The following is a 19,156-nucleotide window of genomic DNA, read 5'->3' on the forward strand; positions in this document are numbered from 1 at the left end:
TATTTGTCACAGTTTTTTATCACGCTTCCATCCTCTAAGACTATGTTCTCTTGTGGTCCCCCTACAGTCATACATTCAGTTTTGGTGATATTTACCTCCAACCCCCATTTCTTATACTGCTCTATCAGTTTCCTTACCATATATTCAAGGTCGTCCTGATCTTGGGCTAGGACTATCTGGTCGTCCGCAAAAAATAGGGTGTATAGGGTGTCTTCATTTATTAGGGGGATTCCCATTCCTCTACACTTAAGCATCCATTTTTTTAGTGCTTGTTGCAGGTATATTTTGAATAGTATAGGAGATAGGCACATCCCTGCTTGAGGCCTTTTGTAATTTTTATGCTTTCTGACAATGAGTCTCGGATTTTTATTCTAGCTGTGGTGTTTTGGTATAAATTCTTAACTGCTTTAACTGCTGTTCTGTTCTCGGTAAGTAATGTTTTAAAATACTATTCCCATTTGTCCATTGTTACTGTCGATATTATGTCCTTATTTTGATTTTGTCTTAATTGTTTTATCATTTTCCAGCTTTCAGTACTTTTTCTTCCACCCAGATAGGTATTGATTTTCATACATTTTCGTTCCCAAGCTTCATTTTTCTTCTGTGTTATTTTGCGTCTGACTATTGCTTGTATTTTTTTATATTCTACTTTATCATTGTCACTATTTGTATTTAAAAATTGTTGATATTTTTGTCTTTTTTCAGTTATAATACTTTCTATATCTGAATCCCATCAATATGGTTTTTTACTTGTGGTATATTCATAAGGTCCCAAGGCCTCCAGCGCAGCTGAGTGTATACTGTTTTTAATGTCTTCGTGATATATTTCGGGGTCTTCGAATCTTGTATTTATTAATTTCTCATCTAGGCGTTTTCTGTATAGTTTTTTGTACTCTCATTGTCAAAGCTATCTATGTTATATCTCTTTTGTTGTTCTTTGTTGCTTTTTTGTTGTTCTTTGCCTTCCATATTTACATCGGTTCTTCTCGGTTTGTCTACTAGTGTAGCTTTGAGTAGATTATGATCACTACCACACGTGGCTCCTCTATACACTCTTACAACTTTTACTTTTAGTTGGTAGTCTTTTCTAATGATATTGTAGTCAATTATAGATCTTAATCCCCTTGTATTTTGTATCCATGTGTATTTGTATATATCTCGATGTTGGTAGAAACCTTGGTATGCTAGTATATGACATAAATTAGGATTGATTGACGTATTCAATTGTTTTTGGTCACTTCCTGTTTCACCGGAAATGAGTATAACTTTTGATTTTTAAATGGCACCATCGGTATATTTCTAGTTTATTCATTAGAAAATGATACTCTGAATAGAATGACATACCATATGTCAACTTTTTGACATTTTCGCTTAAAAACAAATCGTATTTTAATTTTCAATCTATCCATAGCTGTGTTAAAAACACTAATTTTTAATCAAGGAGCCTTGGAAAAATAGTTTTGATCGTCTAATATTTTTCTTGTCTTGTCCTGGCTGGTTAAAAAATGCTCAAATCGTTTTTTTTTTTTGGGATAACCATATCTCAATTTTTTCAAATGGAACAAGAGTGGCTCATTAGCATAAGTGGAAAAAAAGCGAATTTTACGAATAATTTGGTACCAACCACTTGATGTTTCGAGTCAAATTGTCGTTATGAACCGCATGCAATTTCAAATAAACCAGATGCGGAAATGTCAAAAATTGACATATGATATGTCATTCTATTCAGAGTGCCATTTTCTATAGAATAAAGTAAAAATATACCGAAAGTATCATTTAAAAATCAAAAATTGTAGTAATTTCCAGTGAAACAGGAAATGATCGAAAATAATTGAATACGTAAGTCATCCCTGTTTATGTCATATCATATGGTTATATGCTAACATACCTACTCTGGTGTTTTTGTTTGAAAAATAATTATAAAAATAAGTTCTTTAAATTTTATCTTAAAGTCGGTACAATATACATAGATTATCTGACTAAACCACTTATTATTTTTACAATTGCTATAATTTTTGTTTGTAATGGGAAAATAATAACACGCATAAAGGCTATTGTTTTAATTTTACATAATCTCTTTGTTTTTTTTTCTGTACGCCATACTTGTGCACAAACAAACGAGACATAAACATAATTAAATTACTGTAATCATCTGTTATTTTAGAACAGACGTTTTAGTAGGGGAGCCCAAGATGCTAAATGGGAATTTACTCGAGCGTCGTGAGTCGTGAGTTGTGCTAAAAATAAAAAAAAAATATATGACGTATGGTCTTTTACTGGTGCAGGGTGCGGGGAGCGTGTACATACAGGTTCTCAAAAATGTAAAAATAAATCACAAAAGATTACTTGGACGTTTCAGATATTAATAGTGCATGCGCCCCAAGTGTTTCTGATAATGGAGGGAAATGGAATCACTCTGTATTTCTGACTAGTCTTCTTGCAGAGGAAAAATTAGTATACTACTTTAAGATAAAGCGTTTTGTTGTAAATAAACATGACAATAAAGAATAAACGACTGCTGCGATTTATTTTCTTGTGAATTTTGTGTTCAGTAGTAAAATCACGATTGTCCTCAACAGATGTACAGAGGGGAATAACTATTACTCTCACCAACCAAGGAATGACCCAAAGAGTCGTAGCAGAGATAGTAAGCGTTACCCAGGGTGTTGTATTGAAAACATATGCCATGTACTTGGAACTAGGAACTCTCAAGAACAGGCCAGACAAAGTCGTCAAAGAGTCACAACTGAACAACAAAACCACTTTGTGTGCCAAATTGCTAGAAGAAATCCCAATGTTTCTCATCCAGAACTACAAAGAACTTCTTGCAACTACAAGTGTGAACGATTCAGTTGAAACCACTAAAAAAGGCTTCGTGATTGAGGGTTGTACAGTTGGGGGTCCCACAGTTATCTCGGCAAAATAAAATTTACCGGCTAAATTGGTACCTTCAACATCAAAACAGGACAATTGAGAATTGGCAAAATGTTCTTTTTTCGGACGAGACCAGAATTGACCTAAGATCAGATGACCATCGAATTCGGGTTCTTTTGAGAACTCGCTCTAGCTCCAGGAAGACGCGCGAGGCTCCAGGCTACGAAATCTGTAACAAAATATAAAGGAGGAACTGTAAATGTTCTGGGGAGGTATTATGCTGGGAGCAAAAACTCCATTCAACTTCAACAAACTTTAACGGCATGTTGATTTACTGCTAGATTATATTGATTATTATATTGATTTACTGCTCATTATAATATTGTAGAGCTACAATTAGGGATAATTTTAACTTCATGCGCGATAATGCACCTTTCCATACCAACAGAGTGGCTAGAGAATGTCTTTAAACGGAAGGTGTCATACTTTTGTACTGGCCTGCATGTTCACCAGACCTAAACCCTATCCAACACTTGTGGGACCAGCTCAAAAGGAAGGTTAGAGCTCGTCGAAACAATCCAGGAAATCTCGCAGTTTATTGAAGCAGCATTAGCAGAATGGGAAAACATACCTCAAGACAACGTTGATAATTTAATAAGAAGCAAGCCAGCGCGGATAGAAGCTTGCATAGAGGTGGCAACACGGATTATTAAAATTGTCAATTTTCTTTTTGTTTTTGCTTTTTGTCCATCAAAATTTCATTTCGTTTCAGAAACCAAAAAAATACCATTGTTTTTATTTTGGGAACTGATTATTGTTTTTCTATTGCTATATTATGGATTATTTTTCATTAAGTCTTTGGTAAGGTAAACACAAAATGTTCATACGTCTCAAAACTATGTAATTAATACATGATTCCATATAAGTTTGGTAGTGTTTAAATCCCAAAATCCTCGCCTGGGCTCTCCTACTATATATTATGAAAGTGTATTCTCTTATTTTACTTCCTTGGTTACCACACCTCGGACGACATATATTAGATAAATGCAGCAGATTAATTATGATTGAACGCCTATAAATATGTGCGTTTGGCGATTTCTTAAATCTGTAATTTTAGATACTATATTTATATTTATTGGTGTGGGAAAGCAAAAGTGAACGGTATATTTACAAATATAGATAAAAAGATGTGTTTCGGTAATAATTATATAGTTGTATATGATTAGAGTTACTTCCTATGTATGTTTCTTCATTTTACAAATACTTTCGTTAGTTGATGCTTTCAAAAAATGAATAAACGGTACATGCTTCAACAAAATTTCAAACTCACTTTTCTGAATATTTCATATATACAGGGTTTTTCGACAAAGTTATTATTCAGTGTCATTTAAACTGGGCTGTGTAATTTTAGGAAAATGGGACCCGTCACAATTTACGACAGACGAATTGTTCCAGTCGATCATAATGATGATTCAGATTGCCAGTTTGGAACCAAAATTCCAAATTTTGGGCGGAGTCTGTATAATTGACGCTGCCGATATTGGAACTGGTCAAGCATGGTACTTAACCCCCACTATCATCAAGCATATCCTATCTGTTGCCTATGTAAGTTCTATCATTCTTTTTAATGACAACACACACATGGCCAAAATTATTGCATATATCGTTTAAAAATATACGGAATATACATAGCTTTGATAATCTGTAATAAACATTTTTTTGTAAAAATGGATATGGTAAACAATGTTTATCGTTCAGACCCAATATTATTACAAATTCCTGCAAATTTCGATTTGTGGTCTCTTGGGTTTCAGAAGAAATTTGACCATTGTTTTCGCCTTAAAATGCCTAGAAACAATATTTCACAGTTTAATAGAGTCAGAATAGTAACACTGTCTCAACAGGGCTACCGGCAAGTTGCAATAGCTGAAATTGTAGGAGTTAACCAAAGCGATATTTCGCGAATATTAAAAAAATCAGGGAGACAAACGAGGTTACAGACCGGCCTGGAAGAGGTAGAAAGAGAGTTACTACTGCTGTGGAAGACCGTCAAATATCCCTAATTGCACGACGCAATTCCCTGCTTTCTAGCACTGCTATTAAAAATGAGTCAGATCGCCTTGAAGGAGTAAATGTTTCAAGAAAGACCATAGCAAGAAGACTCTATAACAGAGGGTTACATTTAAGGAGGCCTCTACGTGTTCCGAAGCTTAATTTGCAGCACAAAATTACGCGACTACAATGGGCTGAGGAGATGAGAGCAAATGGACTTAATTGGAATTTCGTCATGTTTAGTGATGAAACAAGAATAGGCCTAGTGTTATACTCGCGACGAACTTTGGTCTGGAGAGCATCTGGAAGACGAGCACGCTTGAATGCAGCTCAACCCCGTGTCCCGTTTCAACGGGAAGCATTATGGTACGGGCAGGTAAAATGCACAGAGCTCGAACTCCCCTTGTTTTTATTGATGGTACAATGACCGGTGCCTCATATCTTAGAGACGTTTTAGAGCCTATTGTGCGTCCAGTTCGAGGGGCAGTGGGAGATGAATTTGTTTACATGGACGATAATGCTCCTCCCCATCGCACTTTAGCGGTTCGCGAATTTTGTGAGGAAGAGGGTATAAAGGGGGGGGGGGGCGGACTGTGGTCGTTTCACAGCTTGCATTGAGGCTCGAGGAGGTAATACAGACTATTAGTTGTGAGAAATAATTAAAATTGTTTTCAATATTTTCTGTTTAAAATGAAGTTTGTTTTTGTTGATTTTCACTCATTATGAAATAAAATTATAATAACAGCCTAGTTGCACTTAGATTTTTAATTTTATATTAGTTAGTCGTGTAATAAGCCAATATGTCCAAAAATATAATTATCATATTAGGTCAAAAATAAAATAAAAATATCGTTATATGGCAATAATTTTGGTCATGTGTGTATGTTAAATGATAGGACGTAATTTTCATAATTCTGTTTTTTTAGGGTGCCTTCCCTCATCGAGTTCACGCATTACATATCATAAACGCATCGAAAATCTTTGATTATGCTTTTGGTATGATCCGGCCTTTTCTGTCGGTCATCATGAAACAAAGAATCTTCATCCATTCGAATTTTGACAGTCTACATAAACACATCGAACCAAAATACCTACCAAAAAGGTAAGTTTTAAAAAATATATACCGGGTGCATCTCAAAAGTGGTTTAGCCCTATAACTTTTTTATTTTTTGAGATAAAAATCGAGATTTGGTATAATAATATGACATTTGACATAAATCAGAATTGATCGACGTATTCAATTGTTTTCTGTCACTTCCTGTTTCACCGGAAATGAATGCAACTTTTGATTTTTAAATGGTACCCTCGGTGTTTTGTTGCTTTATTCGATCTGCAACCTAACTAACACTCTGAATAGAATGACATATCATATGTCAAGTTTTGACATTTTCAAATATGGTTTATTTAAAACTGCAACATGCTATTCATAACCACAATTTGACACAAAATACCAAGTGTGTGATACCAAATCATTTGTAAAAAAATGCTTTTTCCAAATATGCTATAAAATAATGCTACAACAAAATTGAGATATGATTAAAAATAAGATTTGGGCATGTTTTAACCGGCCAGGACAAGACACGAATAACATTAGACGATCAAATCTATTTTTCCAAGGCTCCTTTTTAACACAGCCACGGCACTCTAGAATGAAATTTAAAATTCAATTTTCTTTTAAGCAAAAATCTCAAAAGTTGATATTTGATATGTCATTCTATTGAGAATGTCATTTTCTATCAATTGTAGTCATTTCCGGTGAAACAGAGGACGTGGTCGAAAAGATTTGAATACGGCAATCAATCCTAATTTATGTCATATACATACTAACATACCCAATCTCGTTTTTTTATCTGATAAAATAAAAAAGTTATAGGGGGTGAGCCACTTTTGAGACGCATCCGGTATATACAGGGTGAGTCTTAAATAAGTGCAAATATTTTCAGAGCTGGTAGATCTCGACAAAAGGAACATATATTCTTTCTTACCGTTTTTCAAATAAGTCCAAAATAACCGAGATATTTTACTTTGAAAATTTACAAAAAAAAATGATTTTTCGCTTAAATTTTGAGAACCACTGGATCTTTTCTGGGTTTTCTTTCTTGCAAATTTTATATACTACCTATGTTGCCATAGATTATGAAGAGATTATGTTTTTTAACTAAAAATTTAAAAAGATTCCAAAAAAATTTTTCAAACTTTTCAAAATTTTTTTTCGCGAAAAAACCTCATAGATGTGTTTCTGGGGTCGAAATAAAAATACCCCTAAAAATATTTGCACTTACCCTAATATTTAAGACTCACCCTGTCAAAATGCCGAGGGTGCCATTTAAAAATCAAAAGTTGTAGACATTTCACATTTCCGGCGAAACAGGAAGTGACCGAAAAAAATTGAATACGGCAATTAATCCTAATTTATGTCATATACTAACATACTAAATCACGTTTTTTTTTTATCAAAAAAAAAATAAAAGAGTTATAGCGGTGTATACACTCTTGAGAAAAACCCGGTATATTATGATCGTGGCCCTAGAAAAATAAAGCCTTCTCTATAAATAAATAATATCAGAGAGAAAATTCAACTTCAGTTTACTATAAAATGCTTCAATAGACCACAAAATTACATTCGCAACAATATCGCAAATCGCAGCTCCTAAAACATCAAACTAGCAGATGTTAGGTTATCACTGTCCTAGTTTACAAAATCACAATCACAACAAAATCGCAACTGTAGTAATATTGGTTACTCGCAAATAGACGAAATCACAAATCGCAGCAAAATCGCAAATCGCAACTATAGATAGTAATTAGTTCAGTCATTGGGGATCAAAAAGGGGCCTGCTTGGAAAAAAGTCCGGAAGTTTTGAAACTTTGCAGGTTTATAGGTTTTGGGGTTCCTAACTAAAATCCATAAAATACACATTTCCAGACTTGCCGCCGGCGCCGCCATCTTGCCTTTGTGAATATCTCGAAAACTATGTGAAAATTTGAGGGAAGCAAAATTAAAGAGAATAAAATTTCCTATAAAAAAGGTTTCATGAAAATTTTCGCTAAAGTCAACCGTTTAGGCACAAAAGCCCTGGAAATTTTACAATTTTGCGTAAAATATGATATATTATGTATAGTCGATTTTCCGAAATCAAATGTCGATTAGGGTTCACTAAAACTAGTTTTAGTTTAGTTTCTTCAATTTTGTCATGAAACAGTGGCGTATCATTAATTCGCTCATATTAATTTATGAATAATTAATTGTCGTGCTGGACAGCATTCATTGCGAACTTACCACCAGGTTCAGCATTGGTCTGGTTGTACCAAAGATGCCGAAGAATGGGGTTGGAAGAAAACAAAAACAGGCATTACTCCAGTCACAACGTTGATAGATCCAGCTCCAAAATCCCTGTTGGCATTTTTATCCTGTAAATGCAAAACCAATAACTATGGTAAAGCCTGCGGATGCAGAAAAGCAGGATTAAAATGTTCAATGATTTGTGCATACTGCAATGGGAAATCCTGTGATAACGTCACTGAAGAGTCACTCGACGAATCCGATGAAGAGGAGTTGGACTTGTGTAAATATCTCTCTGGCGGCTGAAGATGAAGAGTTGGACGTATTGACCGCCCTGATGAGCCCAGCACAGCAGACACGATCGACTTTGACATCAATAAGCCAGATCCGTCGGGCTTGTGCAGATAAGTTAAAGTTTTTAATTTATCTAGTGGAGTAGGCCTCCGGGGAGACCATGTTAAAATAAACGCGCCATATACTTTACCTCTTTGGTGGTGTGGAAACAAGTACACATTATTCAATAATTAAAATTAATTATTCATAAATTCATGAGCAAATTAATGATACGCCACTGTTTTATGACAAAATTGAAGACACTAAAGTAAAACTAGTTTTAGTGAACCCTAATCGACATTTGATTTCGGAAAATCGATTTACGAAAAATTGTAAAATTTCCAGGGATTTTGTGCCTAAACGGTTGACTTTAGCGAAAATTTTCATAAAACCTTTCGCGAAAAACGCATAGTTTTCGAGACATTCACAAAATACCGATTTTGGGCGCTATCTTGGCAAGATGGCGGCGCCGGCGGCAAGTCTGGCAGTGTGCATTTTATGGATTTTAGTTAGGTTTCCACAAACCTATAAACCTGCAAAGTTGTAAAACTTCCGGACTTTTTTCCAAGCAAAAATCCCCAATGACTGAACTAAATATTGGCCTAGAATATTGGTCGCCTAAATTGAAACTCGCAAATAGAAGAAATCGCAGTTTCCTATGAGAGTCAATCGCAGGTTACGATTGCGAATTTAAAATCAATTGATTGAATCGCCATTTTTTTTCTCATCTCTAGTTGACACTTCAAAGAACCAATGAGAGCTGTTTAAATTTAAAATTGACAGCTGTCTGAATTTGGTACAAATCTCATTGGTTATTCATCTGACGTGTCGCTGGCGACAATACGAAATTCTGGGAACGGGGCTTTAAAGCAAAAACTAACGCCAATGACAAATTATCTTTTTCCAGGTACGGTGGGATTCACAAAGACTACTTCTACAGAGACTGGTTATCAGAACTGAAGAACTGCGATCCTCTGATAGAAGAGCTCGAATTATATGGATACGAAGGTTGCCGAGAATTCATAGAAAATATTTGATACTTATATACGTTTTTATAGTGTCGTAACGCTTATCAAACACACCGCTGTTTTAATTGTAAAGTACAATAAAGAGTGACAATATTTTTTGATAGACACCTATATATATTTTATATCTTTCTGAAATATAGGTACATATATTTATACATTTTTATACATATCTCAGATAAAATACCATGTATAGTCTGTCCAGCGAGAGAATATGCCAGAGTGACAGTTGTATGTCAATATAATTCAAAAATCCTTTTTTATTCTTACAATTTTGAATGTTGTTTGTCAAAATCGCCCTATCTCTCAAAGGATAAACTTAATATTATGCTGTACTTGTTAAATATAAGGTAAAATTTACTAAATAATGATTGAAATATAGGTACTTAATTTTGCATCTTTATACAGATTCTGAAATAAAATAACATGTATATAATGTACTATATATTTTTCTATAAAATTCCTTAAACAATACACAAAAATTACCTGCCTTTAATTATTTAATTTAATTGACTATTCTATTCCAATAAATTATATCTTGTTATACAGCTATAACAATAACTTGACATAAACTACCTAACTAATTTAATAATAATAACAGTGTAGTTGTATTAATAAATAGTTAAAATGTCGTTCGGATATATGTTCAACCTTTACCTTCAAACCGAAAAATAATATTTGAACCTATTCTGCATACAAATGGATGCGAATGAATTAATCAGTTTTAATTTTTCATTGAAGCAAGTTGAGTATTCGTAGAGTTTCATTTTTTACATATAAATTATGGTAGACCAGCCGAATAAAACAATAAGTGAATATGACAGAAAAATGCAAGAACTACATGATCTTCTCAAACGTAAGTAAAAGCAAAAGTTATTGTAAGAATGTATACCAGGAAATAATAATCCAAATAATTCCATAAAAGACATATTGAAAACTTTTAATATAAAAAAATACCGTATGCTCGAATGTCCAATTGGCTTGGAAATGAGAATCGATGACATTTCCAATATAATCTAATATATAAAATTCTCGTGTCATAGTTTTTGTTACCACACTCCTCCAAAACGGCTTCACCGATTTTGATGAAATTTTATTACGTATATTCAGTAGTAGGTCTAAGAATTTTCAATAAAATAAAATTTTACGATTTGGCATTAAAAAATACATACAACACTAAATTTTCACCTTTCTACCATCAACCCCTATTTTTTAGAGGTGTTTTTTTTATTTTCTGTTACCATACTCCTCCCAAACAGCTTAGCCGATTTTGATGAAATTTTATACATTCATTTTACATTCAGTAGGTATGAGTATTTTTAATAAAATAAATATCTAATCTTTAATTAATAATTTGGCGTTAAAAAATACATACAACCCTAAATTTTCACCTTTCTACCATCGATCCCTATTTTTAAGTAGGGGTGTTTTTTTAATTTTCTGTTACCATACTCCTCCAAAACGGTTTAGCCGATTTTGATGAAATTTTATATGTATATTCAGTAGTAGGTCTAAGAATTTTACATATACAGATACAACCCTAAATTTTCACCCTTCTACCATCAACCCCTATTTTTTAATAGAGGTAGCTTTTTTAATTTTCTGTTACAATACTATTCCCAAACGGCTTGACCGATTTTGATGAAATTTTATATGTATATTCAGTAGGTCTGAGAATTTTTAATAAAATAAAATCTTTATTTTATGATTTGGCATTAAAAATACATGCAACCCTAAATTATCACCTTTCTGACATCAACCCCTATTTTTTAATAGGGTGTTTTTTTAATTTTCTGATACCATACTCCTCCGAAACGACTTAACCGATTTTGATGAAATTTTATGTATATTCAGTAGGCCTCAGAATTTTTAATAAAATAAAATCTTTATTTTTTGATTTGGCATTAAAAATACATACAACCCTAAATTTTCACCTTTCTACCACCAACCCCTATTTTTTAATAGGGGTGTTTTTTTATTTTCTGTTACCATACTCATCCGAAACGGTTTAACCGATTTTGATGAAATTTTATATCTATATTCAATAGATCTGAGAATCTTTAATAAAATAAAATCTTTATTTTATGATTTGACATTAAAAAATACATACAACTCTAAAATTTCACCATTCTACCATCAACCCCTATTTTTAATAGAGGTGTTTTTTTTTAATTTTCTGCTACTATACTCCTCCAAAACGGCTTAACCGATTTTAATGAAATTTTATATGTATATTCAGTAGGTCTAAGAATTTTAACGAAATAAAATCTCTATTTTATGATTTGACATTAAAAAATACATACAACCCTAAATTTTCACCTTCCTACAATCAACCCCTATTTTTTGATAGGAGTGTTTTATTTTATTTTTTGTTCAATTATTCAGTTCGAATCAGGGAAGATGATTCGTTGGACAGAATTTATTTCATTACCTTAAGTACTTATTATTATTATTATTACTGTAATTTAATTTTACAGAAGAAGAAATGTTGAGCAAGATACAGTACGACCAAAAATATTTCGAAAGGTTTTTGTTCAGCTCCAACTTTGAAGTTGCCGAAGCCTTTAAAAGAGTATGAGTAGTATCGTAAATTATAAGATAAAAAATACTAATATAAATAATTTTCAGATGAAGCTCTTTTATGATCTTCTGTTCCAATACCCCGAATGGATGACCAAAGAACCACCAGTCAACAAAAGACATTTAATAGACAAAGAGATACGTGTTGCTCTTCCCGATACAGACAAAGAAGGAAGACCTATATATTTAGTTAAAATAGGTATCTAAAGACTCATTTATATTTGTCATTTTTAATAGACCCCATAACACAAGAAGATAAAAGCTTGATTTTCATGCATCCGTTATTCGACGATGCGATGATACGATATTAATTTTATTAGTTGAATTTAAAGACTTCGATTGGTTAGAAAATTACGCAGTTTTTAAATTTATTGCATTTTAATGCCTCCGATCATCGGATGTACGACTTGCTTGTGATTCATGCTTGTGATAGGTGTCATTTTATATTATCATTTCCATAACGATATTGCTGTTTTACTTATAGTCTAAGAGCTAGAAACGTTTTCGAGAGAGAATTTTAAGAAAACTTGTTCTTTAATATATCTCTTGTTATGCTCTCTTGAACAGAGTGCGGATCGTCTGGCTGCCGGTAGGCGTTGCGTTCACTACTGCGCATCATATCTGTATTCAACATTTGTCCACTACTGCGCATCACAAATTCGCCCTGTATTTCAGGAACTAAGAAGGCTAGGACAAATATGAAAATCGCATCATTGTATCTCTACTCATAAACGAGAAATCCCAAAAACCACACGAAAATGGAATACCCTACACAGATGTAATGCGCAGTAGTGAACCGCAGTAGTCTACCGGCAGCCCGACGGCTCGCACTTTGGTCAGAGCACAAGATACACTTAATACACAAAAGATATATTAAAGAACCAGCTTTCATAAAATTCGCCGCTAAATAGCCTTTGATACAGATGCGGCTTGAAAGCTAAATTTCTTCTTCTTTCTTAAAATTCTCGTTTTTCCGACGTTGCTAGCTCTTGTACTATTATATTTTTATTAAGGTTAGGTAAGGTTATTAAGGTTATATTTGTCATAAAAAAGTGTCAAAAAACCTCCGTTATCGTACGATCTCTCTCCGTTGACGGGTTGGAGTAAAAAATTTACGGATAAAAAGTGGCGCGAAAACGCTATGACCAATCAGAGCACAGTCGGACCATCGTATCAACGGATAACGGACGCATGAAAATCAAGCTTAAATCTTCTGGTGTAGGGAATGTTAATGCTGCGAAGACACATTACAATTTTCTGACTGTTTTTTTAGGAAATGTTGACTGTAACACAATGTCCCTAACAGACGTGGTAGCTGTGGACGACATCTGGCTAGAATCGATCATTTTGAACAGCAAAGCTTGCAAGCAAGGCTTGTGCGTCATAGTAGACATTGCCAACTATCCCTGGAGGATGATCAAATGGCTCACTCCCCACAACATCAAACTATCTCTAAGAAAGTTAGAGTCCATACCCATTAAAGAGTACAGATTTCATATTGTAAACCAGGCAACTATGATACATGCGGCTATCAAACTGACTTGGCCTCTATTACCGGAATATATTAAAGAAATGGTAGGTAACGGAATCTGAAAAATTATTATACAGAGTGTGTCCAAAAATATTGCAAACATAAAAAGGGGACTTTATTATTACTTATGGGACATTATTTGAAAAAGTGCTCACCAAAATGGGAAGAATAAGTGTTCACTAAATTACAACAGTGCACAGTGGTTCCCCTTAATTAGCTGTGCGGTCATAACTGTTATATATCTAAATATAACTTGGCTGCACCTTTTTTAATAGAAATTGATAACAAATGCTAAATAAACGTATATAAAAAACTTAATGTAATATGTATTAAAAAAATTGGGCCCAGTTCGTGTGATTTGCATTTTAAGTTCTAACTATTCGGAAAGCTATACAGATTATGTTTGCACATATGTACATGTGAAGAATGTACATGTCATTCATATTGAAGAGGTCAAATTTATTTTAAATGTTGAAAAAATAACAGAGACAGTTGTTTCATTTTATAAATACAATTTTATTGTCAATTGATATACAGTGTGTCCACGAAATAAGTTGACACGAAGAGGAAAAAATAAGTTATTTTTATTTTAAGACAAAAAGTCAATCTTTAACCACTCGGTATAAGATCCGGCGGAAATTCGCGGCAGCCAGTGGCAATTATTTTATATTCAATATACTTTAAGCAACAAGTATTTTCATGCCGTTTAAGAGGATTTGAAAGGGAAAGTAGTTAAAAGCCTTAAAGAGCGACAAGCAAAAATGTAAAAATACTGTTTTTGTTACCTTCAAATAAATTGCCATAAACTAATATTACTTAGGTTTAATTAAGTTCAAAAAAGGAAAAACAGTTCTTTTTACCTTCTTTTCGAACGTCCATTACAGAAAAAGCAACAGTTTTTATCAATTTTAATAAAATAAGTAATTAATTGGCGTTATCTGAAAACTGTTTATGTCAGCTTGATACCAGTAGCAAAAATGTGACATTTCTATTAAAAAAAGCGCTACACTAGGTTTACTTGATTTTGTTATTTATTATGTATCGTTTACAGGGGAATATAAGAAAAGTATTAGGAACAGTTTCATGCAAACATTTTGAAATTAATATTTCTAAGTAATGACCTATCTGGGAACCACTGTGCAGTGGGGCAAAAAAACAATATGGGAGCGAACTGAACTTTAACGACCTCTTTTTAATTATTTCCTGTTCTAAAAATGTTTAGCGCTTCTATCAAATGTAGAACTTTTGCTACAGCAGTGCCATCTTAAGTCTTCTCTATTTTATGACCCATTTTTCAATACACGAAGATATTTCTCCTTATCTCTACCCTCCATAGATCTATACAAAGGTTAATCTGGACAGTTTGCTCCTTCAGAATACCGCCTATTAGACTCCATCTCTATTTTAATTTTCATCGTTTGCGGCAGATGCCAAAAATTAAAGATTTCCAATAAAATTATTCTACAGGGTGGTCCGAATTGTATTCCGGAAACTTCGGCAGCATGTTCTGCAAATAAAAATAAGTAAAAAAGTTCGTTTAAGTATATGTCCTAAAATGCTTAGTTTTGGAGATACAGGGTGTAGAAGTTTTAGTTTTATGTCGATTTTTTCCAAATAATTTCTGAATTAACGTTAATATTTGGATGAAAATTGGTGTCTGGAAGTTTTTTAACATGAGAAATTTGATTTTGATGTCAATATGACTCCTATTTGTAGGGGGCGCCACCTACATTTTTTTTAACTGGTTTGAAGAGTAATAAACTTGTTGTCTGTACCTGTATAAAACTACTTAGTAAAAAATTATACATTTAGGACGTTTTTTACGCAAAAAAGGCAATAATCATTGACATAAATTAAACATGCTGATTAAATAATTATTAGACTGAAATCATAAATTTGAAATGATTTTGTTTTAAAAGTTCAACAGAAACTGTTTTATCATCATTTTATCGAAGAAAAATTTTTGATTAATTTAAAAAAATAAAAAGTTTCCAAATTTATCATTTCAGTCAAATAACTATCTACTCAGCATGTTTATTTTTTGTCAATAATGACATGTATTGACTATTTCCATTCTAAATATCTTGAGATCGTTTGCTTGTAGCGATTTTTACCAAGAGACATTTTTTACGTAAAAAATAACGGAAATGTATACCTTTCCACTCAAAAGTTTTATACAGGTACGAACGAAAAGTTATTACTCTTCAAAACAATTAAAACACATGTAGGTGGCGCCCCCTACAAATAGGAGTCGTTTTGACATCAAAATCAAATTTGTCGTGTCAAAAAACTCCTAGACACCAATTTTCATCCAAATATTGAGGTTAGTTCGGAAATTATTTGTAAAAAATCGAAATAAAAATGAAACTTTTACACCCTGTATCTCCGAAACTAAACCCAATTTAGGACATACATTTATACGAACTTTTTACTATTCTATCTTCAGAATATGCTGCCGAAGTTTCCGGAATTCAGTTCAGATCACCCTGTATATTTTAAAAATTTTAGGTCAAATTTCACTGGAATGACAGAGAATCCCTTCACAACCACATCGATCCCAAAGTCTTACCACTTGAATATGGCGGATTTAATCATAAGTTAGACTACCAAAAAATTAACACAGATCTGTACGAACAAAATGAGCAAATCCACATGAGCTTCAAACGATATAGAGAAGTAGCTCTGAAATGACCCAGTATCTCATATTGATATACCTAATAAAAAACACAATTAATTTATAAAAAGTACCTTTAATTATACAAATACATTATATTTTATACACCGAAAATGATATTTTTTTATAAAATTGACACCAAAAGGTATTTATTTTAATATACTTTTATTTAAGAACCAAACCTTAAAAACAAAGTGTAATTCATATCATTACAAATTGTGAATTTATTTTTTTTGAAATAGAAATACAGGGTGTGCCAATATTCCCAACAGACGGTCTTAATTCGGTACAAGTAAAATGTCCGTATTTTTCGTCTACACACAAGTTTAATTCGATACGTTTTGACTGGACAGGTAAAACGTAAGATAAAACCTTATGTGTAGACGAAGCTTTAAAATTTGAGAGAGATAAAAAATAAATACGAAAGTAATAAAAGTGTTGAGAGATTCGTTAGATATTTTTTCTCAGTAAAAATGCATATTTTTAACAAATGAAGTACTTAAATATTTAAATACTATGATAATACTAAATAAATAGTCCTGTTTCATAGAAAACATCGATTAAAAAAAGTATCCATAAGTCGAGATTTTACAATAGTAATCGATGATTTATAAACATCAATATATCGTTTACATCCCTACGTCTGAGTGTTGTCAACTTTTTTTTCCTTAGATCAGAGAGAAATTGTCAAAGTAGCAACATGGCTATTCATATTAAGGCGCATTCTCACCACTGGTGTACTTGACAAACATTTGTTATTGGAATATACTTGCCATGTCGTAAGAACGGTTTACTTGGTCACTCGTCGCGTCCCCACTCTCTGTCGATAAATATAGCCCGAGTCAAAGGATCACAATAATTATTCGTACACTTGCCAAGTGTACTTGGCCAGCCTTGTCTATACCTGCCGAGGCGCAAAAAAACGACTGCGCAAATAATTGTACTGTTACAGAGTATGTCCCGCGAAATGTCCCCTTTATTTCCGAATCGTAGGTGTTTTTCGGTTTAATTGCGGATAATTTAAAATGTTAAAACAATAATAGATTATATAATAGCAAATTTACATTATAACTTCAATATTGGCGACATACCTAAATTGTTCTCACAGCAATAAATGGAGTGGACAAATGAAGATTACACGGAAAAAAAAAGATATGTCACATTTTCATAGAAATTAAGAAAGCGATACAACTTTATAGGAAATGTTAGCGTCATTCGAGAAAAAAAGCAATAATACGCCTAGTCCCAGAGATATTACAGCTTGGTTATTTAGCCATACAAGGGAAAAACCAGAGTAGTCCACGCGTAAATGACAAAAACTAGAGATGTCCTTACGCATGGTCGACAAGCATGCATCTTGCAATTAGTATTATATGTTATAAATTTATGTATTGTAATAAAAACCGACTTAATTATTAATTTTCTTCCTACAACAAACACATAATAGTTTAGATTTATGTTTTATAAAACCTGGCTTTTTTCCCTGTTTTGTTTTGCATTTTGACATTTTTATTTCAGTTAAGGTAGAATATGGCGATAATTCACAATATTAATAATTCAGAATTGGTAGTAATATATATTTTTCTAATTATTCAACAGAAAATAACATATTTCTTTAAAAACACTAAATTGCATTTTTCTCGGCTCCAATTAAAATGGACAAAAATCGTTTTTCCCGTCTAGTCTTCAAATGATGTTTTGGAATTTGTGGATTTATAAGAAAATGAGCCCTTCATATGGATGGCTAAACATAAAGAACCTAGAAATCGTATTGCAGTGTACAGTATAAGAACTTAAAAAGAAAAAAGAATCACTAGCAACGACAATTTCGGGACGACCGGTATCCATCGATGCGACTATACTGTTTACTTGCCAAGGATTTAACAATGTTTGTGCTGGCGTACTTGTTAAAATGGCACGTCGTGTGAGCGCCTCACTTGCCGATGTTGTTTACAAAGTGGGGACTGGTGGGGATACTTGTAAAAGTCGTGAGAGTGCGCCTTTAAATATAAGTAGTCCTTAATAAGTAACAAAAAATATTCGATAATCGAACTCTAAACTAAATGAAGACAGCGACTTTCTTATGATATGAACACTCGGCATGAAGGATTTAATACTATTATTACAGTAAAGTCAGTATATACACCTAATTATTGCTAATAATAAATCAACCACCATTAGAAATTTGAAATATTTGAAAACAGTGATAAGAGTAACACCCAATTCACTTTTAAAAGGCAAGAAAATATTTTTGTTCATATTATTTCATAGATATACAGGGTGACCCTGGCTGAGCTTCCATTAGAGGTAGTCTAGAAAACTACAATATGTTTTTCAACTTATTATTTCGGTATATTAAGTATCCATATCAATCTATAAGGCTAGTATATTTAGGAAATTAGGCAAAATTTAGCATTAGGAAATGTGGAAAAGTATAAACGAGATTAACAATTTTAGAACAAGCAAAATTTTTTATGAAGAATGCATTTTTTTCAAAATGCCAATAATGAAAAGGTTTTTCCTCTTGTAAAGACAATCCAGGGACATACTGTATACTAGCCTTATAGGAGTCTTACTTATACAGGGTGTCCTAGAAATCAGTGCAAGTATTTTAAGGAGTGGTAGATCTCGATAAAAGAAACATATTTTCTCTTTATCGTTTTTGAAATAAGTCCAAAATAAAGGAGTTATTTTACTTAAAATTTTGCTAAAATTTTGAGAACTACTGAATCTTTTCTGGATTTTCTTTCTTGTAAATTTAATCTACTACCTATGTTGCCATATTATCAAAAAATTATGTTTTT

The 19,156-nt window shown here is 32.8% G+C and overlaps 2 protein-coding genes across 3 annotated transcripts in view; both read left to right on the top strand.

The window, feature by feature from the left end:
• LOC115886206 (alpha-tocopherol transfer protein-like) overlaps positions 1 to 10,003 on the top strand; it is a 45,940-nt gene extending 35,937 nt beyond the window's left edge. The window contains exons 5-7 of one of the 2 annotated variants that reach the window (XM_030905293.1): positions 4,286 to 4,479; positions 5,853 to 6,028; positions 9,450 to 10,003. In XM_030905293.1, the coding sequence (XP_030761153.1) occupies positions 4,286 to 4,479; positions 5,853 to 6,028; positions 9,450 to 9,579 (500 nt within the window). In that variant the 3' untranslated portion in view covers positions 9,580 to 10,003. The remainder of the gene's footprint in view (positions 1 to 4,285; positions 4,480 to 5,852; positions 6,029 to 9,449) is intronic. The other variant, XM_030905292.1, reaches the window with a different exon arrangement.
• Positions 10,004 to 10,137: 134 nt separating this feature from the next.
• Positions 10,138 to 18,897, top strand: LOC115886207. The gene is made up of 5 exons (XM_030905294.1): positions 10,138 to 10,423; positions 12,045 to 12,139; positions 12,196 to 12,346; positions 13,421 to 13,722; positions 16,187 to 18,897. The coding sequence occupies exons 1-5, from the start codon at positions 10,351 to 10,353 to the stop codon at positions 16,367 to 16,369; spliced, it is 804 nt and encodes a 267-aa protein (XP_030761154.1). The 5' UTR covers positions 10,138 to 10,350; the 3' UTR covers positions 16,370 to 18,897.
• Positions 18,898 to 19,156: the final 259 nt, after the last annotated feature.

This window comes from Sitophilus oryzae, unplaced genomic scaffold, assembly GCF_002938485.1.
Source record: "Sitophilus oryzae breed Bouriz unplaced genomic scaffold, Soryzae_2.0 scaffold_471_pilon_pilon, whole genome shotgun sequence".
Classification (NCBI taxonomy): Eukaryota; Metazoa; Arthropoda; class Insecta; order Coleoptera; family Curculionidae; genus Sitophilus; species Sitophilus oryzae.